Source organism: Eptatretus burgeri, chromosome 3 (genome assembly GCF_056783735.1).
Source record: "Eptatretus burgeri isolate ZD-2024b chromosome 3, Ebu_testis_v1, whole genome shotgun sequence".
NCBI lineage: Eukaryota > Metazoa > Chordata > Myxini > Myxiniformes > Myxinidae > Eptatretus > Eptatretus burgeri.
The window spans coordinates 84,967,417-84,992,296 of NC_140963.1; the positions used below are offsets into that span (position 1 = coordinate 84,967,417).

Sequence of the window (24,880 nt, forward strand, 5' to 3'; positions counted from 1 at the left end):
GGCCTCCCATTGGCTGGGGCATGCGTGCGATGCTTGCCCTTCGCTCATTGCCTGGAGGAAACGTTCCATGCCCTTCCTCGGAGCGGAGCCTCAATCCGAAGCGACGGAGGCTCCGCCCACGCCCTCAGCCAAAAACACGTGGGCAATGGCAACCGGGTTGAGTGAGGGATGGTGCCGATGTTGTTGTTGTAGTAGATGTATAAAACCTGACTATAAAATAACTCACAGCACACACACAAAATTTCCATTAGATATAGGGGATGGATTCTAACTATACACATACTTATTGAAATAACTGAACTACGGGGACTCTGGCTGTGTGTGTGCAAAAGGTTTCCAAATCCATAACAATATTTCCGCAGGGCGCTTAAGGTACGCCAGCAACCCCCTTTTGGTAAAATTACGAAAATCACGAATCACTGCTCACCTTCACTGTTTTATTCCTCTTTTTTTCCCCCACCTTTGGAATAAACTCCCACACTTCTTCAATCCCATTCTTCTCTCCAGGGTTTCAAAACAGCTACTCACCACCACCTCTTATCTTCTTCCATCCAAAACGACCATCTTTTCTACCTCCGTTAATCCACCCCAAATCCCCTGCTTTCCTTCCTGAAAGTCCCTGTAATGTTCATCTTGTATTCCTCATGTTTCCTGCCCCATCCCTCTCCCTTCCACAGATCTCCTAATGTCTCTGTTCCCCACTGTTTTGTCCTTCCCTATCCCGCCCCTCTTGTCTCATGCCTCCCTTGCTGTGCGTAGTGTGTTAGCTCTCATACGAGCCTCGACAATGTGCACACACAACAAAAAAACTATTAATACATGGGCTATTGTACTTGGTGAATTTGAAGACTGGACAACATGCTTTAAAAAATTCAAAATAGTAAGGTTGTCCTTGCTTTATTAAAGTAATCATGACTGAAATACAGCGATTTTATTTTTATTTATAGAAAAAATATATATTTGTTTATATATATATATATATATATATATCTTTATTTATATATATATATATATATATATATATATATATATATATATATATATATATATATATATATATATATATATATACATATATATATCTTTATTTATATATAAATTCTTTTTCAGAAATAATCACAAACACCCTCGTTTTCTATTTATCACAGATTCCTAACTAATCACGGTAGAGAAGTAATTATGCATGCGCCAAAACAACCCACTGAACATCTGTCAAAATGAAGTATCATTGTCTTGTAATCAATAATGGTTCTGTTGTTATCGCAGTAAGGAAAGTAAGGCTTTGAGGAGTGACATTTGACATTTTTATGCCTGGTGTTTGCTTGATGGTTCAGGTGGGGGTGGACTTGGGATCCTAGGATCCTGAGTTCAAATCCCACTTGGTTGTTGAATTAATACCAGGTGGGGTTGACTCAGCCTGTCATCCTTCTGAGGTCAGAAAAATGAGTGCCAGCTTGCTGGTATCCTGTGTCGGAGTGGCGACCCGTCCAGAATTGTGCCCAATAGCCAAGGAGACTGCTTAGGCAGCACCAACGCTCTGCACAGAGTATGGTCCCAATGGATGGATGGATGAATTGCTTCAATACTGGACAAGTCAAACAGTCTAAACTGCAGTTTCTGAGAGCTATCACAACAGGGTTTTCAAAGAGGAAGAATGTTGACTGTCAATGACAGAGGGAATAAACATGCTTGGATTATTGCAATTTATCCAATGCATCATTATCTGCCACATTTTTGATGTATGATGCCAAAAGCTGCAATCCCAGCACCATACATAGTACTTTTGGTCATGAGGCAGACAAGCACTAAACAAAGTGCCCAATTTATTAGATCGGCCTCCTCATCGTCAACACTTTCATTTCCTCCCTCAAAGAATGCTTCTGTTGATGTTTTTTTTAAGGAATTGTCGCAGTTCTAATATTTATAAGTGGCTGTGCATGACAAACCGGAATTGTGACACGTACACTGACATGCAGCGCACTTTGACACTTTGTCAGCACAGTTTACATTTTGCAAGATCATTTCAGGAGCTGGCTGCTCTGTCATCCAGACGATGGTTAATTCATCATTTCTAATTTGCCAGCCGTGCCCGACAGGAGCCGGAGCCTTAATTATTAGACAGAGCATGCCTATGAATGGCTGCCTGATAATTGTCATGTGGTGTATGCTGATTCAGTGCATCTCTCGTTGGTGGCATGTTTTGTTCACTTGGGGAAGATGCCAAACAATACACTTTGTAACGAGCATCGTTCACATTATCAGCCGAGACCTGCCCATATAAAGCGCAGACAAATTTCTCCAAAGTTGCCTCTGTTGTGGAGGCGATTTGGAAGTCATTGCCAAGTGGAGAAAATGCCCCAATAAATTCCTCGTTTCCAGATGCAATAGCGAAGGTGTTTTTCTTGCCATTTCCTTAGAAAGCACTTATCGAATTGCATCCATTGAAAGCATAGAAGCCGATTCAACTATTAGAATCCTTCACCAAGGCCACTTTTGAGGCATTCAATATTGATCATCTGGGCATGATTCTTCACTCCAGTGGAAAAGTAGAATGCTGCCTGTATCGAATTGATTAAGGCAGTTGCAATCACTGCTACATCAGTATCTGGACTGTGAATAAGTGGCATGTTTTGCGTGCAAGAGACGGTGGGTGTCTGCCTCTTTGCCGTCACTCCGGTCAAACGTCACTCCGCTCATTCACATAGTAGAGAGACGTACAAAACGATTTAGATTGCAACATGTGGCAGTTGTCTGTGTGATTGATGAAAATGCAACAATCTCGCCCAAAGGTCAGGCAAGCTGTTTGTACGCCAAATGTTGAAGAGGAATTCAACAAGAGCTTCTTTGTTTTCACCAAAGGATATAAATATTTCTTCCACTGACTCGTAACTCTTTGATCTTTTCTAACCAGCCGGATGACATTCCAATCATAAACACTGTGATGAGACCTGTCAGTCACGAAGTCAGCCCGAGAACTATTGAACTTCTTCATTAGTTGCACAATGACAGTACTACTTTAGCCATTTTGCCAAATGTGTCAGGTATACTTCTCAAATATTGGATGATAGCCATGCCACCTAAAATTACAGCGGTATCACTCGGAAATGAGACTGCAAGAACATCCTCCTTGTTCTAGATCAAATGTAGCAAAACAGATGTGTCCGTCTTCGCCATGCTGCCATCTGCAACCGCAAGAGGAAGCGAAACCAGATTGAGACACCATGACAACACTTCTCTCATATCTAAGTCTGATAATTAATCTAACACTGAGTCTGATAATACGGAGCTGTGCAAACAGAGGGCGATCAGAATGCAAAACTATTTCTGCTTGATTTTACTTGAGATGATTTATTCTTTTGTGAAGTGAATGTTTTCAGCTTCTGGTTTTTCAGGACAGAGTAAAGGTCAACATCAGTGGTCACTAATCGATAATTCACAATTTTTTCTAGCAGACAATCGCCCACTTCACAGGCATTTAGGATATCATTGTCATGTTGGGTGACAACCCATGAACTTTAATGTCATCCGGCTTTCTATATGACCATCATCCCTCTTAGTACAGATCCTGTCCAAATCCTTCTGATTACGATGGTTGAAAATTACACCCAGCCAGATCTTGACACTGGCGGGTTATCTTGGCACGATCATTTTGCACTGGAATCCATCGATGAGCAGCTATGCAATTCAGACTGAAGTTAGTGATACCCAGTGTATGTCTTTGAGTCTCAATTTCGAGTTCGCTCAATAGCGTGATCACAGGCAATCAAAGCAAATGCGTGTTTGTCTTGATGCTGAACAGTCCACTCACCACGTTCATGGATTTGGCTGTAATGCTCAGGTCACACGATTGTATGCAAAATATCATGGCAGCATGAGCCTAGCCGCAACAAGGTGTATGTCCCAGTCAGATTCATGAGTGGCCCTGAAGAAGAGAATAAGTATCTGGACCATTTGCAAGTAGGAAGACCAGAAGGGCTATGTGGGGTTTGTCTGTCCCTGTCTCTTGACAAGTGTCATACATGGGCAGCACAGCTTTAAATTCCATCCGAAGAACGCAGCATTTCCAAACGACACATGCGCTTGCTATAATATGGCTCTCTTCTATGATATGGCATCACTGCTATGATGTGGCTCTCTTCATCATCCGATAACTAATCGAGGAATTTGCTGAACCTCAAGCGGCGAAGACTTTCATTCAGAAGCTTATGACACCATTCATGTATCCTTCTGCGATTGCCTGGACTTCAATCATCACATCCCGCAGGCTAGCATCAGTGAAACGCTTTCCAATCACTAATAGAATGCCATGCAGGTGTGGAATTTACCCATTCTAACCACTGCATTGTGAGATAACTAGTCATCACTCCAACGAATCTTCTGGACTTTTGCATATGTAGCCTGGTCACAGACAATGACCAAGAGATTTGATTTGCAAGAGTGAACCATCTCCACAGTTTTCATCAGGATTGTATGGATTGTTGACCAATCAGTTGGTGGAGGTTCGACGACGGGCAGATAATGTAGGGCAGACTTATCTCAAACCTTGTCTGCATAAAGGATTGTATGAAACTCAGTCCATCATGGGATCAAGTGGAGCCTGATATCGACATATTTGCAGCAGATGAATGCCATTTCAATGGGAATGGCACCTTTCACAACCACTTCATACTTTTCCTTTTTCAACGAACCTTTCGGGATGATGTCAAGATTCAAAGAGCCATGTCTGTTCTTTTGAGTATAATATTCGATGGAACTAAACGGTGGAATCTTCAGCAACTTGTTTCCCTTCTTCAAAGATATTCTTATGTGGGTGTGTTTCAGTAGCTGTAACAGACATATTGTGGGGCAGATAATAGCAATTTTTGAGAGGAATCGTGCAAATGATGATACAAGCATCAAATTTGGCACATTTGTTCTCCAAGGGATTCTAATCAAATCTGCCTGATTGGCCATTTGAAAATCCAAATTTTGAAAAATTTGAAAAAAAAAAACTTAAAAAAAAGTCAAGATCACGAATCAATGTTGGATGCTGGCTGAGATTGGTGAATGTTTCAGAAACATCATCAAAGACGTTCCAAGTCTGCCATGCAGTTTTCTTCCCTTTATCGCGGAAGGCAGGCACGACGTCACATCCAGTGAATGCATGGAAGTATGGGATCCCTCTAGCTTTCTCAGGCACTATTGCAGAAACTACCTCATGGACTGGAATCCATCGTGCCTTGGCTCCTTGGCCAAAGGCAATCCACGTTCTCAAGACCTAGTTCCTGTAAGGATGGCAGTACAGATATTGCTATGACTAGTACATCCGTGTCATTAGCCTTAATGATAATGGACTTGCATCCGTCGTTGCATCCCTGGCGTGTACAAATATTCGAGTGTCAGCTTCTTCATGCCAACATGGAGATACAGCATCCAGTGACTTCCTTGTGTTGCTAATGGCATCTTCTCCTTTTGTGACAATGACTGTGCTTGTCGTCTGTGCTTTGCACATCTTTTCCGCACGGAAGTGAAACAGCTCAGTCTTGTTGCTGTCATCTCGAAGAATGCTTCTGCAGTTACTTGGGGTCTTACTGGTTCCTGTCACTCTTCTCCTGATTCCTTGCCCCCTTTTCGACCTTGCCTCGGACTTCAGACTTGGCTTCTTGTACACATCAAACACTACGTCCACCCACTCATACCTGGCACCATAGGATTCCACCTTTGGGATGATGTCTTCTTTAGCATAGTCATCAAATATCTTTGAAGTGCGTGGAGGTAGGGCATTGATAAGTGCCGAGCCATCAATGATGACTGCATCTCCCGTTGGTTCTCTGTCTGGGATGTTCACTTGCGCTTCAAGAATTTCAGCCAGCTGTGACTTCAAATTATTTTGAATTTATTTTTTTTTCAAATTTTTCAAAATTTGGATTTTCAAATGGCCAATCGGGCAGATTTGATCAGAAAGCCCTGCAGAACAGAAATGCCAAATTTGATGCTTGTATCATAATTTGCATGATTTTTCTACTATCTACTACACTAATCCCAGATCTCAAAGGTTGTGTGCGTGCATGTGGTGTGTGTGGGTCACTGAGGGGGTGATGCAATGATTATATGGGTTATTTACTAGCATTCTTTAAGAATAAAGGCCAAGTAGAAACTCTTAAAATATTCAAATCAAAGGTGATCGATGCACATGGATGTGTTGACATCTGATGCATATAGGGAATCGATACATACATGTTCCAGGATGATTATTTAGAAAAGCATCACCTTCCTTTCATAGCTCACAGACTGACAATCACTCTTCAGTCACTTTGTGAGATATCTGGTTTTCTCCAGATATCCTGTGGTATCGAACTTTGGATGCAACACAGTCACTCACCAACAGGTATAGCAAGATGCTGTCATCCTTTTTTTGTCTGTGGCAGCTTTTAACAATTGACTTGAAGGATCGTAGCATAATAATCAATCGTAACATATTTACTTGGTGAGAAAACATATAGGTGGGGGTAAATGGCTTTGTGATGAGGAGCATGGAGGGATGAAGCATCATATATATATATATATATATATATATATATATATATATATATATATATATATATATATATATATATATATATATATATATATATGCACACACCTGCAGTGATTGTTTCTGCTTGAGTCAGCATATCTCGTTTTAGCTCACCTGGAATGTAGTTCCGGGGAGCATATGGGATGGTCCGTCCGTCCATCCACAAATACTTTCAACTTCTCCGAAACTACACATATGATTTCAATGAAGCATTGCCACAACCTTCATCACCGCGTATGTACCAACGTTTGTTCATGGCATTAAAAAAATCTGGCCCGAAGGAGGTCTATGGGGGTTGCTCCCCCCAAAATAGGTATTTGCTTTCTTCTCCGAAACTACACATACAATTCCGATGAAACTTCCCCATAATCTTCATCACCCGTGATGTACCAAAGATTGTTCATGGCATTAAAAAAATCGGGCCCTGATGGGGTCGACAGGGCTTGCCCCCCATAATAGGTATTTGCTTTCTTCTCAGAAACTACAAACCATTTTGATGAAACTTGACCACAACCTTCATCACCTATGATGTACCAAAGTTTGTTCACAGCTTAAAGAAAAAAAAACCATGCATTTAATTTCTTCTCCATTACATATTTTGTCGGTCATACATGCCTTCCTGTGGTTCCCTGGTTATCTTGTTCAGCCGCTACCAGGTGAGTGCCCAGGGATATTGCTCCTATGATTTTATGTAATGCTGTGATGTTGGCTGATTTCCAATTTCCCAGGTGGACATAGGAGACCAGTCCTGAAGTGTTAAAATTTTTCAAAATAATAGAAAAAACAGTGAAGCACAAATGTCAAAGCAGGTCACACCTTATGACCTGTGAATACACGGAGTCTGCGAATAGCAGGATTCGACAGTACATATATATCTGTGTGAAGAGGCGCCTCAACTGGAGGATTTATTTACTTCGTTATTATCATTACCTTTTGAATTATTGGCCTTTGTAAATATTTGCCTATTTTCATTAAATGTGTTCCTTTTAAGAAGCTGTAGCTGTCTGTGTATTTGTAGTGGGGTTCGAGTATTGTTACGGATCTGGCAGCCATATTGCACACAGACAGCAGTCCCTAAGCTTAGTTATTTCGATAAGTATGTGTACAGTTAGAATCCATCCCCTTCTTTCTAATGGGAATTACATCTGTGTGCTACGGGTTATTTTTTAGCTAGATCTTTTAACAACTACTCTTACATCCTCTACAACCACGCCCATCTTCGCTTCCTCACCATTGGTCATTGCACGCATGCGTGTCGGCACGTACGTGGGCGGAGTCCAATGTGCCAGACGGGGGTTTCTCCGGACGTTGGCGTCTTGGATTTCGCTCTAAATACGGGCATGGCGCCCCTCTCGGCCAATCGGAGGAGTGCGAGCACGGCTGCCGCTTCTTGGCCAATGGGAGCCGACGCAATATGTTGCTGCTCGACTTCCTGGTCGAGGGGCGGAGACATGAGCACCTTCCCCCGACCAATCTCGGACGGTTGGGAGATCGCCCAACACGCTTGTCCAATGAGGGAAAGGACACGAGACGGAGCCCTCCCACCTGTGAAGAAAATATATAATCGTGTGGGGCGACCCAGTGAAAGAGTCGGAGGGTTCGTTGGTTGAGGCTGAGAGAGTCGGAGGGTTCGTTGGTTGAGGCTGAGAGAGTCGGAGGGTTCGTTGGTTGAGGCTGAGAGAGTCTTCCCGCCGTGAATCGCCTGCCTGCAAGCCAGAGTCTTCCTGCCAGAATCTGATAAGTAGAATTGTTAAGTGCTTTTTGTTGTACATTATTTGCATTGCTTATTCGGATAACTCTGCTATGTGTCTCCCTGCCTATTGTAAATAAATATCTGTTAAATGTTCCCGCTCGTTTCTGTGTTTCTTTCATTGGCTTAGCATGGTGTGTGCTGAGAAATAGCAAGGCAGTAAACTGTTCATTTGAACCGACAGGCCTCGGTCACCTCCGCTCGGCTTACACACGGTTTGGGCACTGTAACGGCTCATTCCGCTCAAGGTCCGTTGAGGGTGTGAATTCCCTGGTAGCTTTGCCGCATGGGTAATTAGGTATATTGAAGTTTGGCAATTGACCCTACCCCACGCAGTCAAATTATTGGCGATTCGTGCTCTAGTAAGGGACCCATGCCTTTCCGACTTATCCGAGGGTCACGACCTAAATTCCGGTGTGTTCGGTGGAGCCGACTCCACTGCTCTCTCTAGCGGTCGTGCTCGCCACCGATACCCGGCCCCGCAACAATTTGTCAGGAGTGGGATTCGGACCCCTCCACCTCCACAAAATTCTCGGGATTCGGATCATGGCTGTAGGCAGCAACCCCCCCCCCCCCCGTTTCCCTCAAATTGCGAGCGAATGAAATTTCTTTCTCGATACGTAACATGGCAAGCCAATATGGGCTGGGGCAGGTGGGTATAGATGTAGTGGTAAAGGAACCAGTGGCCCAGGACGAAACCCCCATGCAAGAACTTCCCTCGCGATCGGACCCCAAAACGATGAGCGTGGCAGGGGTGGCGTATGGACCCCCCCCTCCCTCCGTCAAAGTTCCTCCCCGATTTCTGCCGGTTCCCCACGCCATCATGGCGGATCGGCTGCACCAAGTCCACTTGACATGGGCCAGTTCCTGGAGGTGATAAGAGGTATGATGGACGAGAATGCGCAAAGGATGCAGAACGAAATAAAAGCGAGCGTGCAAAGAATGAAGGGGGATTTGGAGCGCAAAATGGATGCGAATGCGCACAAAATGGATGCAGACATGCAAGCATGGAGAGAGGCAATGCAGGCCATGGATTGGAAAATGGCGCCTGCACGTGGGAGAACGATCGAGTCAGGAGGGAGTGCAAAAAGTGTCGGGCCCACAATGGAGACGGGTGAGGTCGGGACGACGAGCGACGTCACCACAATAATTGGGGAGATTGATAAACTCGGACACGAGGGGACGACGGAAAAATTAAAATAGGTGACGGAGACGCGGGAACTGGGAGAACGTTTTAAAAAAAACACATGGACGAGACAAAAGAAGGATTTACATTGTCGAAGACGGAATTAACAGACACAAGGGGAGACGCAGGATTTAGAAATAATGACTGAGACGCAGGAAGCAAAAGAGGGGAACGAATTAAATAAAGTCAAAGCGGAGCACACACAGGTAGAGATAGGAGGGGACAATGAGGTCGAGCTGGTGGAATGTTTTGTGACCCGGTGCGAACATCAGGATAGCCTCCCTCAGGAACAGAGGGAGACTGTATGCTCCCTCAAAGTAGACTGACCAGGTGAGTCCAGTGAAGCCAAGCGGGGTCGAGCGGATGCATGATGTGGAGGGGTCCGTGCAGAGTTTGGGGGGGGGGCGGGTAGAGATCCCAGGACCCCTTGAGTTGACACGAATCCCCAATGTGATTGTCCCAGAGTGTGTGAGTGGTGCGGGTGTGTTGAAGCGTGTGAGTGATGCGAGTAACATGGCGTGTGTGAGTGCGTGCGTGGAATTGGTACACGGACCGACCCGGACGGGAGACCGGAGTAGCAAGCCTGGAAGGCTGCAAAGGGTTAATTTGGCAACCGTGTCGGGTTCGTGCGACGGTGCGTACGGGGTCCATGACGCATTTTGCGCATGCCCTGCACACGCGCATCTGCGCGATCGCAATCCAGCGCGAGAACATTCCACGTAGGACACAAGCCGGCCACGTGGATGGCGGAAATGTAGGCGAGTGTTGGGTGAATTTGGAACGGATAGGTCCCCATGCGTGTGTGAGGCTCCACGTCCTGCGCGGCACAAGAGGCGTGCGCGAGACGCGCGGAGGAAGTCGCGGGAACGACACAGTAAAACGTGCAAGGTCCTTGTGCGAGTGACGTCATCGGCACGGACCTCGCGGCGCAAGCTTCAAGTGAGCGGTGCGCGTTGGCTCGCATGGTGGACCCCTCGAAGACGAGCGCTGATTGTGATGCGCAGGGCGACGACAAGGCCTCGATTATCGGCCATCGGAAGGGACGAGCGAGTGAGCCGTAGACCGCCGCCTTGGCGGTGCAAAAAAAAAATAAAAATATAAAAGGCCTTGCTCCAAGTACACGGCCCCGACCAGGATGTGGCAAGCTTCCTGCTTGGGCATAGGAGCATTAGTTAGCGGGATGGGTTCAGCTTAGACCGGCCTCACGGGGGCATGAGCCGTCCTCCATGGGGCCCGTGGACTAGTTAGTGGGAAAGTAAATTTAGATTTAGAAATGGACTTTGGGAGACATGGATGGGCATGGAATGTGTCGTGGGGACGTAGCTTAGTGACAGAATTAAATGGAACGTGCAATAGTTTAAGCGATGACGAGGGCTACGAGCTAGTTAGTGGGGACGTAGCTAACAGTGTGGTGAATGGAAAAGTGAAAAATGTGTACAATGAGTGAATGTGGGACAGCGGGCCCAAGTGTGAATGGAGCGAATGTGGAATGCATGGTGCGAATGAATGATTGGGGGGAGGAGTGAATCCCACCCAAGTGACCCGGGGTCAGTGTAATGTTAGTTAGTGGGTTAGTTAAATTTACCAAAAGGAGGTCGTTCTGTGTTGGTGGTGTATGAAGGCACGAAACCCAATTTTGAGGGGTGCAAGAGTTCATTGACCGGCTGGGGGCGTGGCTGTTGAAAGGTGATTATTGAGTAGAGGGCACCCCGGGCACCGGACTAGTCAGCCAGAGTAGGCCAAGGGACCAGGATAGTGTAGTGGGCACGGGCGACCCGCGGAACGGGACCCGGAGCACCAAAATGCCACGTGGGCATCGGAGGGGGGCAATGCCAGGAAGGGCAACCTCTCGCGTTCATCGGGAGCAGGTAGGCTCGGAGACAGCCTCAGGGCCCGGGGATGCCGTAGTTAGAGTCCGGCAGGAGGGAAATCCCTGCCAAGTGAGCCACGCTGCCCAGCCATGAAATTGTGCAAGGGCACGAGTGAAAATTTGTGGACAGGGCCCAAATTAATAATGGACACCAACACAGGCGACTGGAATCATGGTTGTTAGAACATATAGTTTAAAGAGCTAGGCGTATGGAAAAGCCCCGGGGTAGTTTAAAGTTAATAAATGCGAGGATAGTTAGGAAATTTACCCCTTCGCTCTCCGTAGGCCGCTGGACCCACCTTGGTAAGATGGCTGAATTATGTGGGAGGCTATTCTGGGGCTTCATTGGGCCTCGAGACAGGATGCTAGTCTCTCCCTTCGTCCCCTCCAAAAAAGGAACTTAGGGGTTGGGAGTAGATGAACATGATAGGTGAGTCGGACAAGGACAATGGGAGGGGAGGGTTAGGGACAAGCTATTGAAAAAAGAAAAAAAAACTGGCTAAATTTTGTTGGTTCGTTGTTGCAAATTAAAGGTGTGGGTATGGACAAAGACAGACAAAGGCAATAGGTTGGGGGGAGATGGTAGGTTAGGTCCGAGCCCGTTTTCGGAGCAGCCGGCACCACCATACTCCCTCCACAGAACCTCACGGACCATAGGAGAGGCCGGCCAGCTTCATCTGCCGGCCTGTTGCGCTACAGCTGCTGGTCTGCACTTGCCTTGCCATGCGTCGTTGCCTGCCTTTTGCTTTGACCCCATGCCTGCTGCCCTTGTTTGCATTGCCCCCATCAACCATTCCACCATGTGCGCCAGGATCTTCCAGGAAGTGTTTGGCAAGGACTGCCCTGCAGGCAGCCACTCCAAGGCTGCGTTTGCGCAGCCCATGAATCCATTTTGTTGTGTTTTTTGCATCCGTCCATTCCCTGTGCCAGGGACTGCATTGAGCAGCCGGCTACCTTCCTGTTCTTGCATAAAGGCCACTTCAGATGGCCTGTGGGGTGGCGCATGGGCTGCCGTGTTAGGGTGAGTTTCCTCCAGCAGCATGGGTATGAAAGGAACAAGGAAGAAGGTTCACTGAAAAGAACACCCAAGGGGGACCTTTTGAGCAGGCCCTGAGGACGACTGACCTTCAGCTGCTGTGAACTCACCCACATAAAATGAATGCTGACATTACTGTGCCTCTCTTTCCACAGATAACAGGTCCTGGGCCATGGTTAGTGTAAATAGATAAGGTAAAATTGTAAATAAGTTTTGCAACCCACCTGTGTGTCTGTCTTAGTGCCTTCAATGTAGTTGTCATCTGTGTGAGTCTGATAGTTTAGTTACGCAGCACACTAGGTTATTTATTTTTGGGATATGTATACAAATGTCGCACTCAGGCATCCGTAGGTAAATCGTACTAGGGAAAAACTTACACATGCTGGTCACACGCAAATTTGACGACTCGGGACGAGTCTGTAAAAAGGGGAGGGGGTAGTGTTACGGATCTGGCACCCATATTGCACGTATACAGATAGCAGTCCCTAAGCTTAGTTATTTTGATAAGTATGTGTACAGTTAGAATCCATCCCCTTCTGTCTAATGGGAATTACATGTGTGTGCTATGGGTTATTTTTTAGCTAGATCTTTTAACAACTACTATTGCATCCTCTACAACCACGCCTATCTTCACTTCCTCACCATTGGCCATTGTAAGCGTGCGTGTCGGCCCGTACATGGGCAGAGTCCAATGTGCCAGGCGGGGTTTCTTCAGACGTTGGCGTCTTGGATTTCGCTCCAAATACGGGCATGGCGCCCCTCTCGGCCAATCAGAGGGGTGCGAGCACGGCTGCCGCCTCTCGTTCAATTGGAGTCGATGCAACATGTTGCTGCTCGACTTCCTGGTCGAGGGGCAGAGACATGAGACATGAGCACCTTCCCCCGACCAATCTCGGACGGCCGGGAGATCGCCCGACACTCTTGTCCAATGAGGGAAAGGACACGAGACGGATCCCTCCCACCTGTGAAGAAAAGATATAATCCTGTGGGGGGCGACCCAGTGAAAGAGTCGGAGGGTTCGTTGTTTGAGGCTGAGAGAGTCTTCCCGCCGTGATTCGCCTGCCTGCGAGCCGGAGGAGCGTGTCATCCCCCGATGCTACCCTCCGTACCTGGTGCGTGGAGCGGCGTCGTGTTGCGGATTCGAGTCCCGCCGGGCCAGATCATTGGGAACCGCACGAAGCGGGAAGGTCCAAGCCAGAGATCTTACCTCCAGCTCACCTTCCCTCCGAGTTGGTGTATCAATAAAGGCCGCGGCCACCATTTCTTTTGGGGGTGTGTGTGTCTCTGTTGTGGGCCCGTCTGATAAGTAGAATTGTTAAGTTCTTTTTGTTGTACATTATTTGCATTGCTTATTCAGATAACTCTGCTCTGTGTCTCCCTGCCTATTGTAAATAAATATCTGTTAAATGTTCCCGCTCGTTTCTGTGTTTCTTTCATTGGCTTAGCATGGTGTGTGTTGCGAAATAGCGAGGCAGTAAATTGTTCATTTGGACCGACAGGCCTCGGTAACCTCCGCTCGGGTTACACACAGTTCGGGCACGGTAACGGCTCGTTCCGCTCGAGGTCCGTCGAGGGTGTGATTTTCCCGGTAGCTTTGCCATGTTCGTAATTAGGTATATTTAAGTTTGGCAATTGACCCTTCCCCACGCTGTCGAATTATTGGCGATTCATGGTCTAGTAAGGGACCCGTGCCTTTCGGACTTATCCGAGGGTCACGACCTAAATTCCGGTGTGTTCGGTGGAGCCGACTCTACTGCTCCCTCTCGCGGTCGTGCTCGCCACCGATACCCGGCCCCACAACAGTATAACCCCCCCCCTCTCTGTACTGTGCTCCTCTGCCCCTCCTCCATTGCACCCCCCCCTCTTCCCTGAAACCTGAGCGGGACAAAACACAGAGGACAGAGAGTGCATGACCAGAAAGGATGTGGAAGAAGACAGAGACCACCTACCTGTCTGCAATGGGAAAGTGATAGGGCCATAGACTGCTTCATTGTGAGAGATTCCAATGATCTTGAAGGCCTTGGTTTCCATGGTGTCAAGCTGAAAAAGATGTGAGATGGGCGCCAGCCCAAAAGTGAGAGCAGTATTCCATCAAGATGTGGATGAAAGCCTTGTTGGTGGATAGAAGCTCAGGTTTGCCAAGGAAGGGCTTTGCATGACAAGGTTGATGATATTGGAAGCAAGATCCAAAAATTGCTTTATCCGTTAAAAATGTATGCTTTATCCGTAAAAAAAAATTAAAAATAAAAATATGCTTTATCCGTTAAAAATGTTAAAACATTGTCATGTGGTGTTTTTTTTGAGGGTCGATGAGAAACCTTACTCGTGGGCGGCATTTATATAGGCTTCGTGACATTTTAAGTGCAAAGTATTATAAACAAATGAACAGGAAGACACATTGTGGTTGGTGTGTGCTCTGAGTCTGATGGTCAGTGGTTTGGAGAGTTCATCAGCCTTAGACCTTGCAAAAAATATAATAAAAATTAAAAGACAAACACAATGGGGGGGGAGGGTGGGGGGGGGAAGATTTCTTGACGATATGATTTAAAATTGTATACATTTTTGATTGTGATTTAAAACTGATGTACAATCTTGCTCTTGATGAAAGCCAGGCATGTATTTAGAATTGATGGAACTTGGAGGTTTATCCACTTTTTTATTATTTTGTGCAAAATTTCACATTACTGCTTGATTTAGCAATATTGCTTAATTTGTTCACCAATCGAGCAGTATTATTTGTAATCTCACTTTCTTTTTGTTCGCTGCCATCCCTGTGATATTCAATTTTTCTACTAAAGTACCATGTTATAAATGCTCCCCAGGTCACTTCACCGGTTCCCAGTCCCCCACCACCCGATTTCCACCTTGCTCCAGCCAACTTCCCACCGCTGCCCGGCTCCTTGACTCGTCCAAACTCGACCAGCCCTGAGACCCGTGTACTAGACAGTATCTGGGGCGTCGGCAAAGACAAAGTGAGCTTGCTTGAGGTTTTGTCCCAAACTTCCGACTATTTTAACTCAATTAATTGACACCTGCATCACCATAGTTTGAATAACATCAATACAAAAACAAAACAAAAAAACCTCTGCTTTAACTGTTCTTTGTAGCTCGTGTTCTCTGAAAACGAACTTTCCCAGCCAGAGTCAACAAACGATGTTGTGACAGAGGTGCCAGATGCAAGAAAAACTGTCTCTGTTGAAGCTCCCGCAAGTGATGACAGGTGACAACAGCAATTTCTTCTAACGACGAAACCTGTGTAGATTTTGAAATGTGGATTTCAGTTATGCAAATGTACAGTGTCTTTGCTTTAGCATTTTAATATTGTCACAGTCCACCTTGGTACACTGGCCATAACTTGTGGAGCAGCATAACATGGCTTTAATTACTCAAAGGGGAACCCAAACGCTCAGATGACCACGGCGCGAATCTTTCCCTTGATACCCCACAAAATAGATATGATGCCTTTTACCGAATTATAAAGTGGGTAAATTTGTGATTAAAAGTTGAAATCATCTTCTTCAGATACCCTTTGACATCACATCACGAAGTGGACCGTTATATCCGTCTCCGAGTTACATCGTGGAACAATTTAACTCAAACGGCGAATAATTTTATAGATTTTCCACAAATATGCTGAGTCAATGTGTCCTTGGTGCTTGTATAGTAAAACAAAAGGAGATGGCTTCCTGCTACACAAATGGCCGAAAGACCCCGAGTTTGCCAGAAATTGGACAAAGTTTGTCCGAAATACCAAAGTTTGTATCAGCCCACAAAATGTTTGCTTTTGTGCTCAAAACATTTCACAGAACTGTTATGAAATGAGGTGGCATTCATAGAATACATACTCTGTGCAGTCTTGAGAAGGACTTTGTGTGAGCCAACTCTTGTTTGTTTGTTTTTTCTTTGATGCAATATATTTGCCAGACCATGTGACCGATGGCATCATCTTTATAAAACCATATTTCCCATGGGTAGTTGATGAATTTGTTAAATTTGGCATTGATCGGTTAAATGGTTTCTCCGAATATTTTCAAAGATTTTTCCTTGGATCCAATATGGCTGCCAGAATAAGTGACACATGATGGTCATTTTTATTAAAATTCAGTTCAAATTTCAAGTGAAATGGATGGATATTGACAATTTTGTAAATTTGGCCTATGTTGACCTCAATAATTGACAGTTGAATTCAATGACCAAATGTGCAAATCATCTTCAACTTTCAAGTCAATCGGATGAGAATTGCCAATTTTAGAAACCCGGTGTATGTTGACCTCAAAAATAGTTGGTAGTTGAATTTAGTGACCTGATATGCAAATCCTGTGAAAATTTCAACTCGGTCGGATAAAAATTGAGGATTTCAGAAATTTGGCCTTTTTGACCTTTTGGCTTGTTGACCTCAAAAATAAAAGGTGGTTGAATTCGGTGACTTTATTTGCAAATTCTCTTCAAATTTCAAGTCGATCAGATGAAAATTGAGGATTTTAGAAAATTGGCCTATGTTGACCCTAAAAGAGAGACTGCTATATCACATGGTTATGTGACATGTAAAGTTTCAATTTCATCCACTGAAAGGTTTCTGCTCTTAGCAAAATGCATACACGATGTCTACCATACGTACATATGCTACTGATCACTTAACCCTGCTTTTCACTTCACAAGCGCAGGGTAACAACAGTGATGGCAAGTTCTTGTGGTTATCCGCCACGATTGAGAGAGATGCCATCACCACGATTAAGCAGAATAAACGACTGTCGCTCAAAACTGTAAGACCATCTCTACCCAGCTACTAGCATAATGTAAACGGGTGATTTGAGTAGTGAATCGAACTCCTGTTACCATTGCCCGGCAGTTACAAGAGCACCTGAAAATAATTATCCATCATCAACACTAAATTTCTGCAAGTTAAATGAACCACCATCTATTTATAAAGAGAATGTAAATTGCCGATAGAAAGTGTACACCCCCTTTCACAATTTTCACCTTTTGTTGCCTTTTAAGCATGGAATTAAATTTCACTAAATCAGACTTTTTCCACCTTTATTTACACATTCTAACACAAAACTTCCCAGTGAAAAGCAAATTCTACAAATTTCAGAAAACTAATCAAAAATATAAAACTCAAATATGTTGGATAAGTGTCCACCCCCCTTATAATAGAAATTGGAAATTAGCTCATTTGTAACCAATCACCTTCAAAATCCCATCTCAAGTTAATTGGCCTCCACCTGTATTAAATAGTTGTGATTCTGATTCCTTCAGAATAAAATCAGCTCCTCCTATAGGTTTCCTCTGCTGGGTCGTGCATTTCACAGCAAAGACTCAACCACGAGCACCAAGGAGCTTTCAAATAAAAAAGACCTCTGGGATAAAGTTGTGGCAAAGCACAGATCGGGATGGGTATTAAAATATTTGAAAGGCCTTGAATGTCCCTGAGAGCATAGTCAAAACAATTATTTTGAAGTGTAAGGTGTATGGTACTCCCAAGACCCTGTCTGGATCAGGCTGTCCCTCCAAACTGGATGATCAAACAAGGAGGAGGCTGATCAGAGAGGCCAATGACAACTTTGAAAGAGCTACATGCCTTTATGGCAAAGACTGGTCACTGTGTGCATGTGACAACAATATCGCAAGCATTCCACAAGCCTCGCCTGCATGGTGGGGTGGCAAGAAGGAAGCCATGACTCAAAAAATACCCACCTTGAATCCCGTTTGAGGTATACAAAAAAACCACTCTGGAAATTCTGAAGTCGTGTGGCAAAAAGTTTTGTGGTCTGACGAAACCAAGATGGAACTTTTTGGCCAAAATGCAAAACGTTATGTTTGGCGCAAACCCAAGACAGCACATCACCCAAAGAACACTATCCTTACTGTGAAGCATGGTGGTGGCAGCATCGTGTTATGGGGATGTTTCTCATCAGCAGGGACTGGGGCACTTGGCAGGATAGAAGGGAAAATGTATGGAGCAAAATACAGAAAATTTGCCACGTGTACCCATGTCCCCTCTGCAAGAAAGTTGTAATTGGGATGGAAGTTCACCTTTCAGCATGACTACCCGAAGCACACAGCCAAATCTACACTGGAGTGGCAAACGAACAAAAAGATAAATGTCCTTGAGTGGCCCAGTTAGAGCCCTGGCGTTAATCCCATCGAAAATCTGTCATGACTTGAAGATTGATGTCAATCAACACCACCCATGCAACTTGACAGATTGAACTGTTTTGCACAGAATATTTCCCAATGATGGTGTGCCTGGCGGTGTCCGTGCTGTCAGGTGATTCTACCGATTTATCAATCAATACAAAATTCCTCCCTTATAAATCGTCAATTGAACAGAAAATCAAAACTTCCGATCTGTAATGAACACTCGACTGGCATTTTCTTCTTCATGGACACTTCTGCCTTCCTCTGAATCGCTCGCTCAAGGCTCAAAATGATACGGCTCCAAAATCACCCCCCCCCCAAAAAAAGTGTTTCCATTACTAATTTTGTCTCTACCCATTCCTTCAAAATCCTGCTGATGAGTTTTAACATTCTGAGAACCATCAGATATGATGATGTAGTCCGGCAGATATTTGAAAAAAAATGTGCCTTTAGTGATACAAGCATGAAATTTGGCACACTGCTAGGGCAGTATCTTACAAAGATTTTTGGATATAGGGACATTCCAGATTCTTCCCAGAGCCAAAATGGTGGCCATTTTACAAAATAGCCGATTTTGTGTTGTACAAGGAGGATACATGTGGATACAACTATATTTAAGAAGCATACCGGTGGTTTTATTTAACTAAATATAGATTCTAGCAAATAAGAAATAGCAAATAAAGGTGACAAAGCGTGAATAAACCATTTATTTGGTCATTTTTTGGTGCATTTTTGCACTTTTGGACGGTTTTCTACAACAAACTCTTCAAAAAACTGTTATCAAGCACCATGGAATGACTGTTGTTCATTTAACACTCTTGAACTCAGAGGAAGTGCTTTTTTTTGATCCTAACATCAACTTGCAGAGTCAAAATTATACAGTGGAACCTCTAGATCCAGGTAACAGAGCCTACTATGATGCATGGATACATGTGTGCATGTTACATAATTATCATCTGTGATCTCTCTTGTCCCAGTTCTACTCTCTTGTACACTCCCCACCACAGTGATATAGAGCTGTGCACTGGAGTGCAGCCTTGACACACTTGCACTGTCCTCTGCATCCCTTTTTGCAGCCACACCTTAGTAGTTGCCGACATGCCTCAGTTGCCTTTGGGAGGGTTGTCCAGTATATGTCCCAGCCATTATCGGTGTGAACCCACCCCCAGTCACTGGGCGATGGGAGCTCTGGTGTGGACACCATCATCTGGCCCCAACAGTAGCCGGCTTGGTAGGTAGCTCTCTTGATGTGCTGTTTCAGGGCTTCACGAGTTGGTGGGAGAGCATCTATTGATCTGCCATTCTGGGTGAACAGATGCTTGCGACACTCATTGACATGTTCCTGGCTACTGGTGCGATCATAGAGCACAACAACAAAACGCTCCAGTGCATCCTTGTGGTCATCTACGGCTGAAGGAGTTGGCGTGGCAGCCAAGGCACAGAATGCTGTAGTGAGATCAGTGACCTCATCACAGGCTTTCCAGGTTTCCCATGCTTTTTTCTTCCCCCTGCCTCCGAAGCTTGAAACTGTGTCGCATCCAGTGAGGGCATGGAAGAATGGCAAACTTCGACACTTGTTAGGTCCCAATGCCACAGACATCTCGTGAGCTGCCAAGAACCTGAAGTTCTTTCCTGTGCCAAAAGCAACCCAGAGCTCATCAATGTCCAGACGTCCAGCTGCTGTCACCGCAAGGACCTCGATATCAGTGTCTACTGTACGGATCGACACTTTGCTGTATCCCTGCCTCACAGCGTCTTCAGCATGGAATAGCATTCTTGTGTCAGCCTCTTCATGGCTACAAGGGGCAAGACCAGCAACATCTCGGGCCTGCGTACAAACCACATCTTTGTGGTGGGTGCTGATGACTTGTTTGTCTGTGTCTGTTGTTGCTACTCTGGTGGCTAGGAAGTCAAACGACTCCATCTTGTTCTCATCTGTGCGAAGAAAGGTCTGCCAGTTTCCAGGAATGGAACTAGATGGCTCGACTCGTCTCCTGATGCCTTTGCCTCGCTTCTTCCTAGTGTCTGCCTTCAAACTGTCTGTGAGGTATTCATCCCAGACAATATCCATCCTGCTCGTATGCTGCAGCTGAGATGTGATGTATGGCAAGAATACTTTTGATGCATACTCGTTGAAGGTCTTTGCTGTGCCAGGTGGCAGCATACTGATGATCGCTGCACCATCAAGGATGATGACTTCAACTGCTGGACTAGCAGCAGCAGCAGCAGCATTCTCCTGTGGAGGGACCAGATCTTCTAAGCAGCCAACCAGATCAGACTTTATTCCAAGTCTCATCTTGCCCATGTGTGACAGTGCAGGGGGACATGCTTGGTTCTCATGTGCGAATAACTCATCAAGATCTCCATCACGTATCTGGGACGCAATGAACAACCTGGAGAACAGGGAGCAGTCGTTCTTCAGAGATGAAACCTGCAGCTGTGTTCTTGACTTCTCTCTGACTGGAGGTCGGCTGAAGAGAGGGAGGTTGTTTCTCTTGATTGGGTCGGTGATGGGCTTTGTCTGGTTGATAAGTCTCTCATGGACATAGGAGTCATGCGGTTCTTGTTCCAGCTTCTCGATCTGGCGTACAGTATTGATAACTGCTGGGTCTGCCAGGTCTCTGCTGTCTAGCACCAGGAGATCCTTGCTGTCATCACAAAATGGGTTGCCCATCTCCCCCATGACTTGAGTGAGTGAACGCACATCTCTAGCAAAGGCTACCTGTGTTTGCTTGGTCTACTCGTGGTGTTTGTGAACAGCCTTCTTGGTCTCTGATGTGGCCTGGAACTCAGCGATCACTCTGGCCATCTCTGGACCAGACACCATACAGCGGCGTAATGCAGCGGGATTCTCTGTCAGGCCTACAGCTCCTCCGTCACCCTTAACTAATGTGTTATTCTGCTCATGGGCTTGGTCGATGGCCATCGCAGAAAACGCATGAGTGGTCTTCTTTACTGTGAAGTTGCCGGCAAGAAACTGCGTGTATACACTTGCAGGTTTGGTCGCCAGTGTCACCATGTCGCACAGGTGAACTGGTATCCACCTGGCGTAGTTGGTATGACCCAAGGCGAAGAACCAGGGGACAATCTTGCTCAGGGCGTCAATGTAGAGCAGGAAGTTCCCTTCACGGACCGATCTGACGTAGATTAGGACAGTGAGTTCCAACTGTAGAATAATCCACCAGAAGTGGAACTGCGGACTGGCTTGCACACGTTCAGTACACCAGTCTTCTAGATCCTGTCCCTCATCTGCTCCTTGGCTGAAGGCTTTCTGTAGGAGAAGATAGAGGCTACTGGCTGTGACCTGGTGAGCTCACCGAGTGCGTGTAACATGGGCAGCCTTCAGGAAGGAATCAGCAGTACCAGTTGTAGCAACTCCTGCCTGCACCAGAGCTCCTGTCCACCCACTGCTATCCAGAAGATCACCCAGAGTTTTCAGTGCAGCCATCTCAATGTGGAGTCCACCAAATAGGATGACGAAGTGATCTTCTCCATGTGTTTCTGGCCATCTCCACTGGATCTGTTTGGCAAGTGCGTACAGTGGCTGATCGACTGTGAGGACTGGGATCTGACCAGGGTTCAGAATCTCAACTGCTGTCTTGACGTCCATGGAGTGACGAATCATAGCCACGGACTTGGCCTGGTCGTAGAAGAGAGGCAGCAATGAGGTGAGGGTCACGCCACACTGGTTCCTCTGGAATGGACTGCTTGCTGGCATGATATGCAGCCCATGACACAGTCTTGTCTCCCTGTAGTGGTGTGTCTGATGCTACACTAACTGCCATCTGCTCTAGCCACCTGTCAAAATGACAAGAACTCGTCAACACAATTAACAAGAGACAGGACCTAAGCACCACACACAGTTAACAAGAGATTGAGGCACATATATGAATACAGAATATGTACAACTTTCAGATGATATATTTTCTGTGGCGTACTTGTATTCCACCTGCATTGCTTGAGGGATCAGTTGGCAGTCACTTCTGTTGGGACCAGCCAACTTGGGCATCGGTGGTTCACGTTTACCGAGAACCACAGGAGGTACAGTGGTGTATGACTATGGCAGGTGTGCAGTGGTTGCTGTTGTAGTAACATCATCTGAGACTACTACCCGCAGCCGTTGAACTCCACGCACTTCACTATTCGGGTGCTGGAACAGCGAGATGCCAGTGACGTGGAACGAGTCTTGAGCACTAATTGAGCTGGGATTGTGGTCGATGTTATCCTCTGCGCCAGTCGTGAACAGACCACTCTTCAGTTCAGGTGGGCAAACTGCACCCTCCTGCTGGAAGAAGCGGCAGATACTGTTCCCCAAGTCTGTGGAGATGCTCAGCACCCTATGATAGGAGCGGAGAGACCCAAGTAGAACAGAGTGTCAACCAGGTCTCGTTTGCGAGTCTTTGTGTGCATCAGCATTCCCAGGCACACAGGCACGGGGGTCTCCCGATTGTGGCTGTGCTTGGTAGACTCAATACTCGTACTCTGTCGGCGGCGTGCGTAGCTGTTGAACATGAGGAGCTGTGAGATTGTAAGAGTGGGTGTTGATACAGATGAGTGGCTTGACTGCTCTGGATCGTGGGACCATTCAGGATCATAGCAACTAGTGCCACGAGAGAATTTGGCAAGGATTGTTCTTGGCAGAGGGCGTCAAATGAACCACTAAAGGCTGTCTTCATCTTCAACATGTCTCTTCGGACTATGTTTGCGGCCCTAGCAAGATGAACACCATCACTATCAGCATCGTGTTCACAGGCCTTGTGAAGGGCTGATCCGATGTCCTCGTTGAAAGCTAGCAGAACATCTCGGCCAGGCTTGTGCTCCTCCATGTCCGGAAAATATGTCATGATCCGGTGCTTGAGTTTGGTCGAGTGAACACGTCCAGTCAAGACTGTTCCAAGCTATTTCAGCCAGTTGTTGTACAGACTTGTTCGGTCTGCCAGCTTGAACACTGGTGCCACAAGAGCGTCCATGCGGGCATCATCGATGTAGGACACCAGTTCTCCGAGAGCTATGCCATGATTGATATCATCCTGGTCATCCAAGGTTCTCTTTGTGTCCCTTGCTTTGTTATAGAGGGAAACCAGACACTTCACATGGTACAGGGCATCTTGTGCCATCATATCTCCAGCGCTCAGTTTAGCAATACGTGGCTTGTCTTCTAGTTTCAGAGCACATTTCCTGACTCGTCTGTCCAGGTCAAAGGTAGAAGCTTTGCGCAAAGACTCGTTACCTGCTGGCTTGTCACAAAAAAAACACGTTTCGAGCAGTGGCTCTGTGCGGTCCACACTCTGACGGGTATACTTTCGTGTCACGCCTTCGGTATCCCCACTGGTTGTTTTCCTCTTCTCTGCCCGAATCAATTGAGTTTTGTTGTATTGTAGTCTGCACGAATCATGCCACTTAGCCCTGTGGTGCTGGAAGGTGGACTCTATACCCTCACCATCGTCCAAGCGGGACATGTCGAGAGATTTTGGCAAGCAGTTGATCTCACTGAACCTGAGCAGGTTGTCTGCCAGAGTCTGGTATCCAGACCCTCCTGTGCTTCGCTTGGAGTCAGCTGGACAATGAAGAGGCTCAGTGGTGTCCATCTGACACAGCACACATAGGTTCCAGTCTGTCTGGTTAATTGATGTAACAGATGTACTTGGCCCTCGCTGCTGGGGGTCTAATAGTTTGAAATGCTTGGCCATTGTCTTGAACCACCACCAATCAGTCACTGTAAAATTGGGAAGAACCACCACCAAGCAGGGGATTAGTCTTTGGGTACACTACAGTGGAGTTATCACCTGAAAACAGAATAGCAGAGTTAAAATGTTTTCAACTACGAACCCCAGCCCAGAGGAGATGCATATATACACAATGGCGATCTTGGGTGATTGTCACTCGATGTCCCCAATAGGCCATTAAAACATAGAAACATTATTTCTTTGCGCTGGACAGGACCATGTTAAACCCAAATCAATATGAACACACCATTGTAGTTTGAACATTTCTATTATGCAATCATGAAAATTAATACAGTGAGTACATCAATATCGATTTCGCAAATTTATGCATTTAATCGCGACATTGCCAGCTACCAGTATGTAATTAATAATGGAAATATTCATGGAGTCTAAGTTCCTTTCACCAAATTTGATTTTTGATCTATTTATATTTCCAGAAACAATATTCAGGTAACATTCACATGCATGATCATATTGCAGAGCTCTTGTTCCAGCCATGCATTATTGCGATGGTAAACTGTTATCTGTGTGCCTCATAGACCACCGTAGATGTATTTTTTAGTCAAATATGAAGTAGATAATGAAGCATGTGTATACTAGTTGATAATAATCATA

The 24,880-nt window shown here is 45.8% G+C and overlaps 1 protein-coding gene and 2 pseudogenes across 14 annotated transcripts in view; 1 reads left to right on the forward strand and 2 right to left on the reverse strand.

Annotated features, from left to right (window-relative positions):
• The window catches only part of LOC147030343 (la-related protein 4B-like), a 146,004-nt gene that overhangs the window by 110,944 nt on the left and 10,180 nt on the right, over positions 1 to 24,880 (forward strand). For all 14 annotated transcript variants that reach the window (XM_085874276.1, XM_085874277.1, XM_085874284.1 and 11 more), the window contains 2 exons: positions 15,221 to 15,370; positions 15,506 to 15,618. In XM_085874276.1, the coding sequence (XP_085730402.1) occupies positions 15,221 to 15,370; positions 15,506 to 15,618 (263 nt within the window). The remainder of the gene's footprint in view (positions 1 to 15,220; positions 15,371 to 15,505; positions 15,619 to 24,880) is intronic.
• On the reverse strand, positions 15,805 to 22,394 carry LOC147030344 (uncharacterized; annotated as a pseudogene).
• LOC147030345 (uncharacterized) lies at positions 22,465 to 24,788 on the reverse strand (annotated as a pseudogene).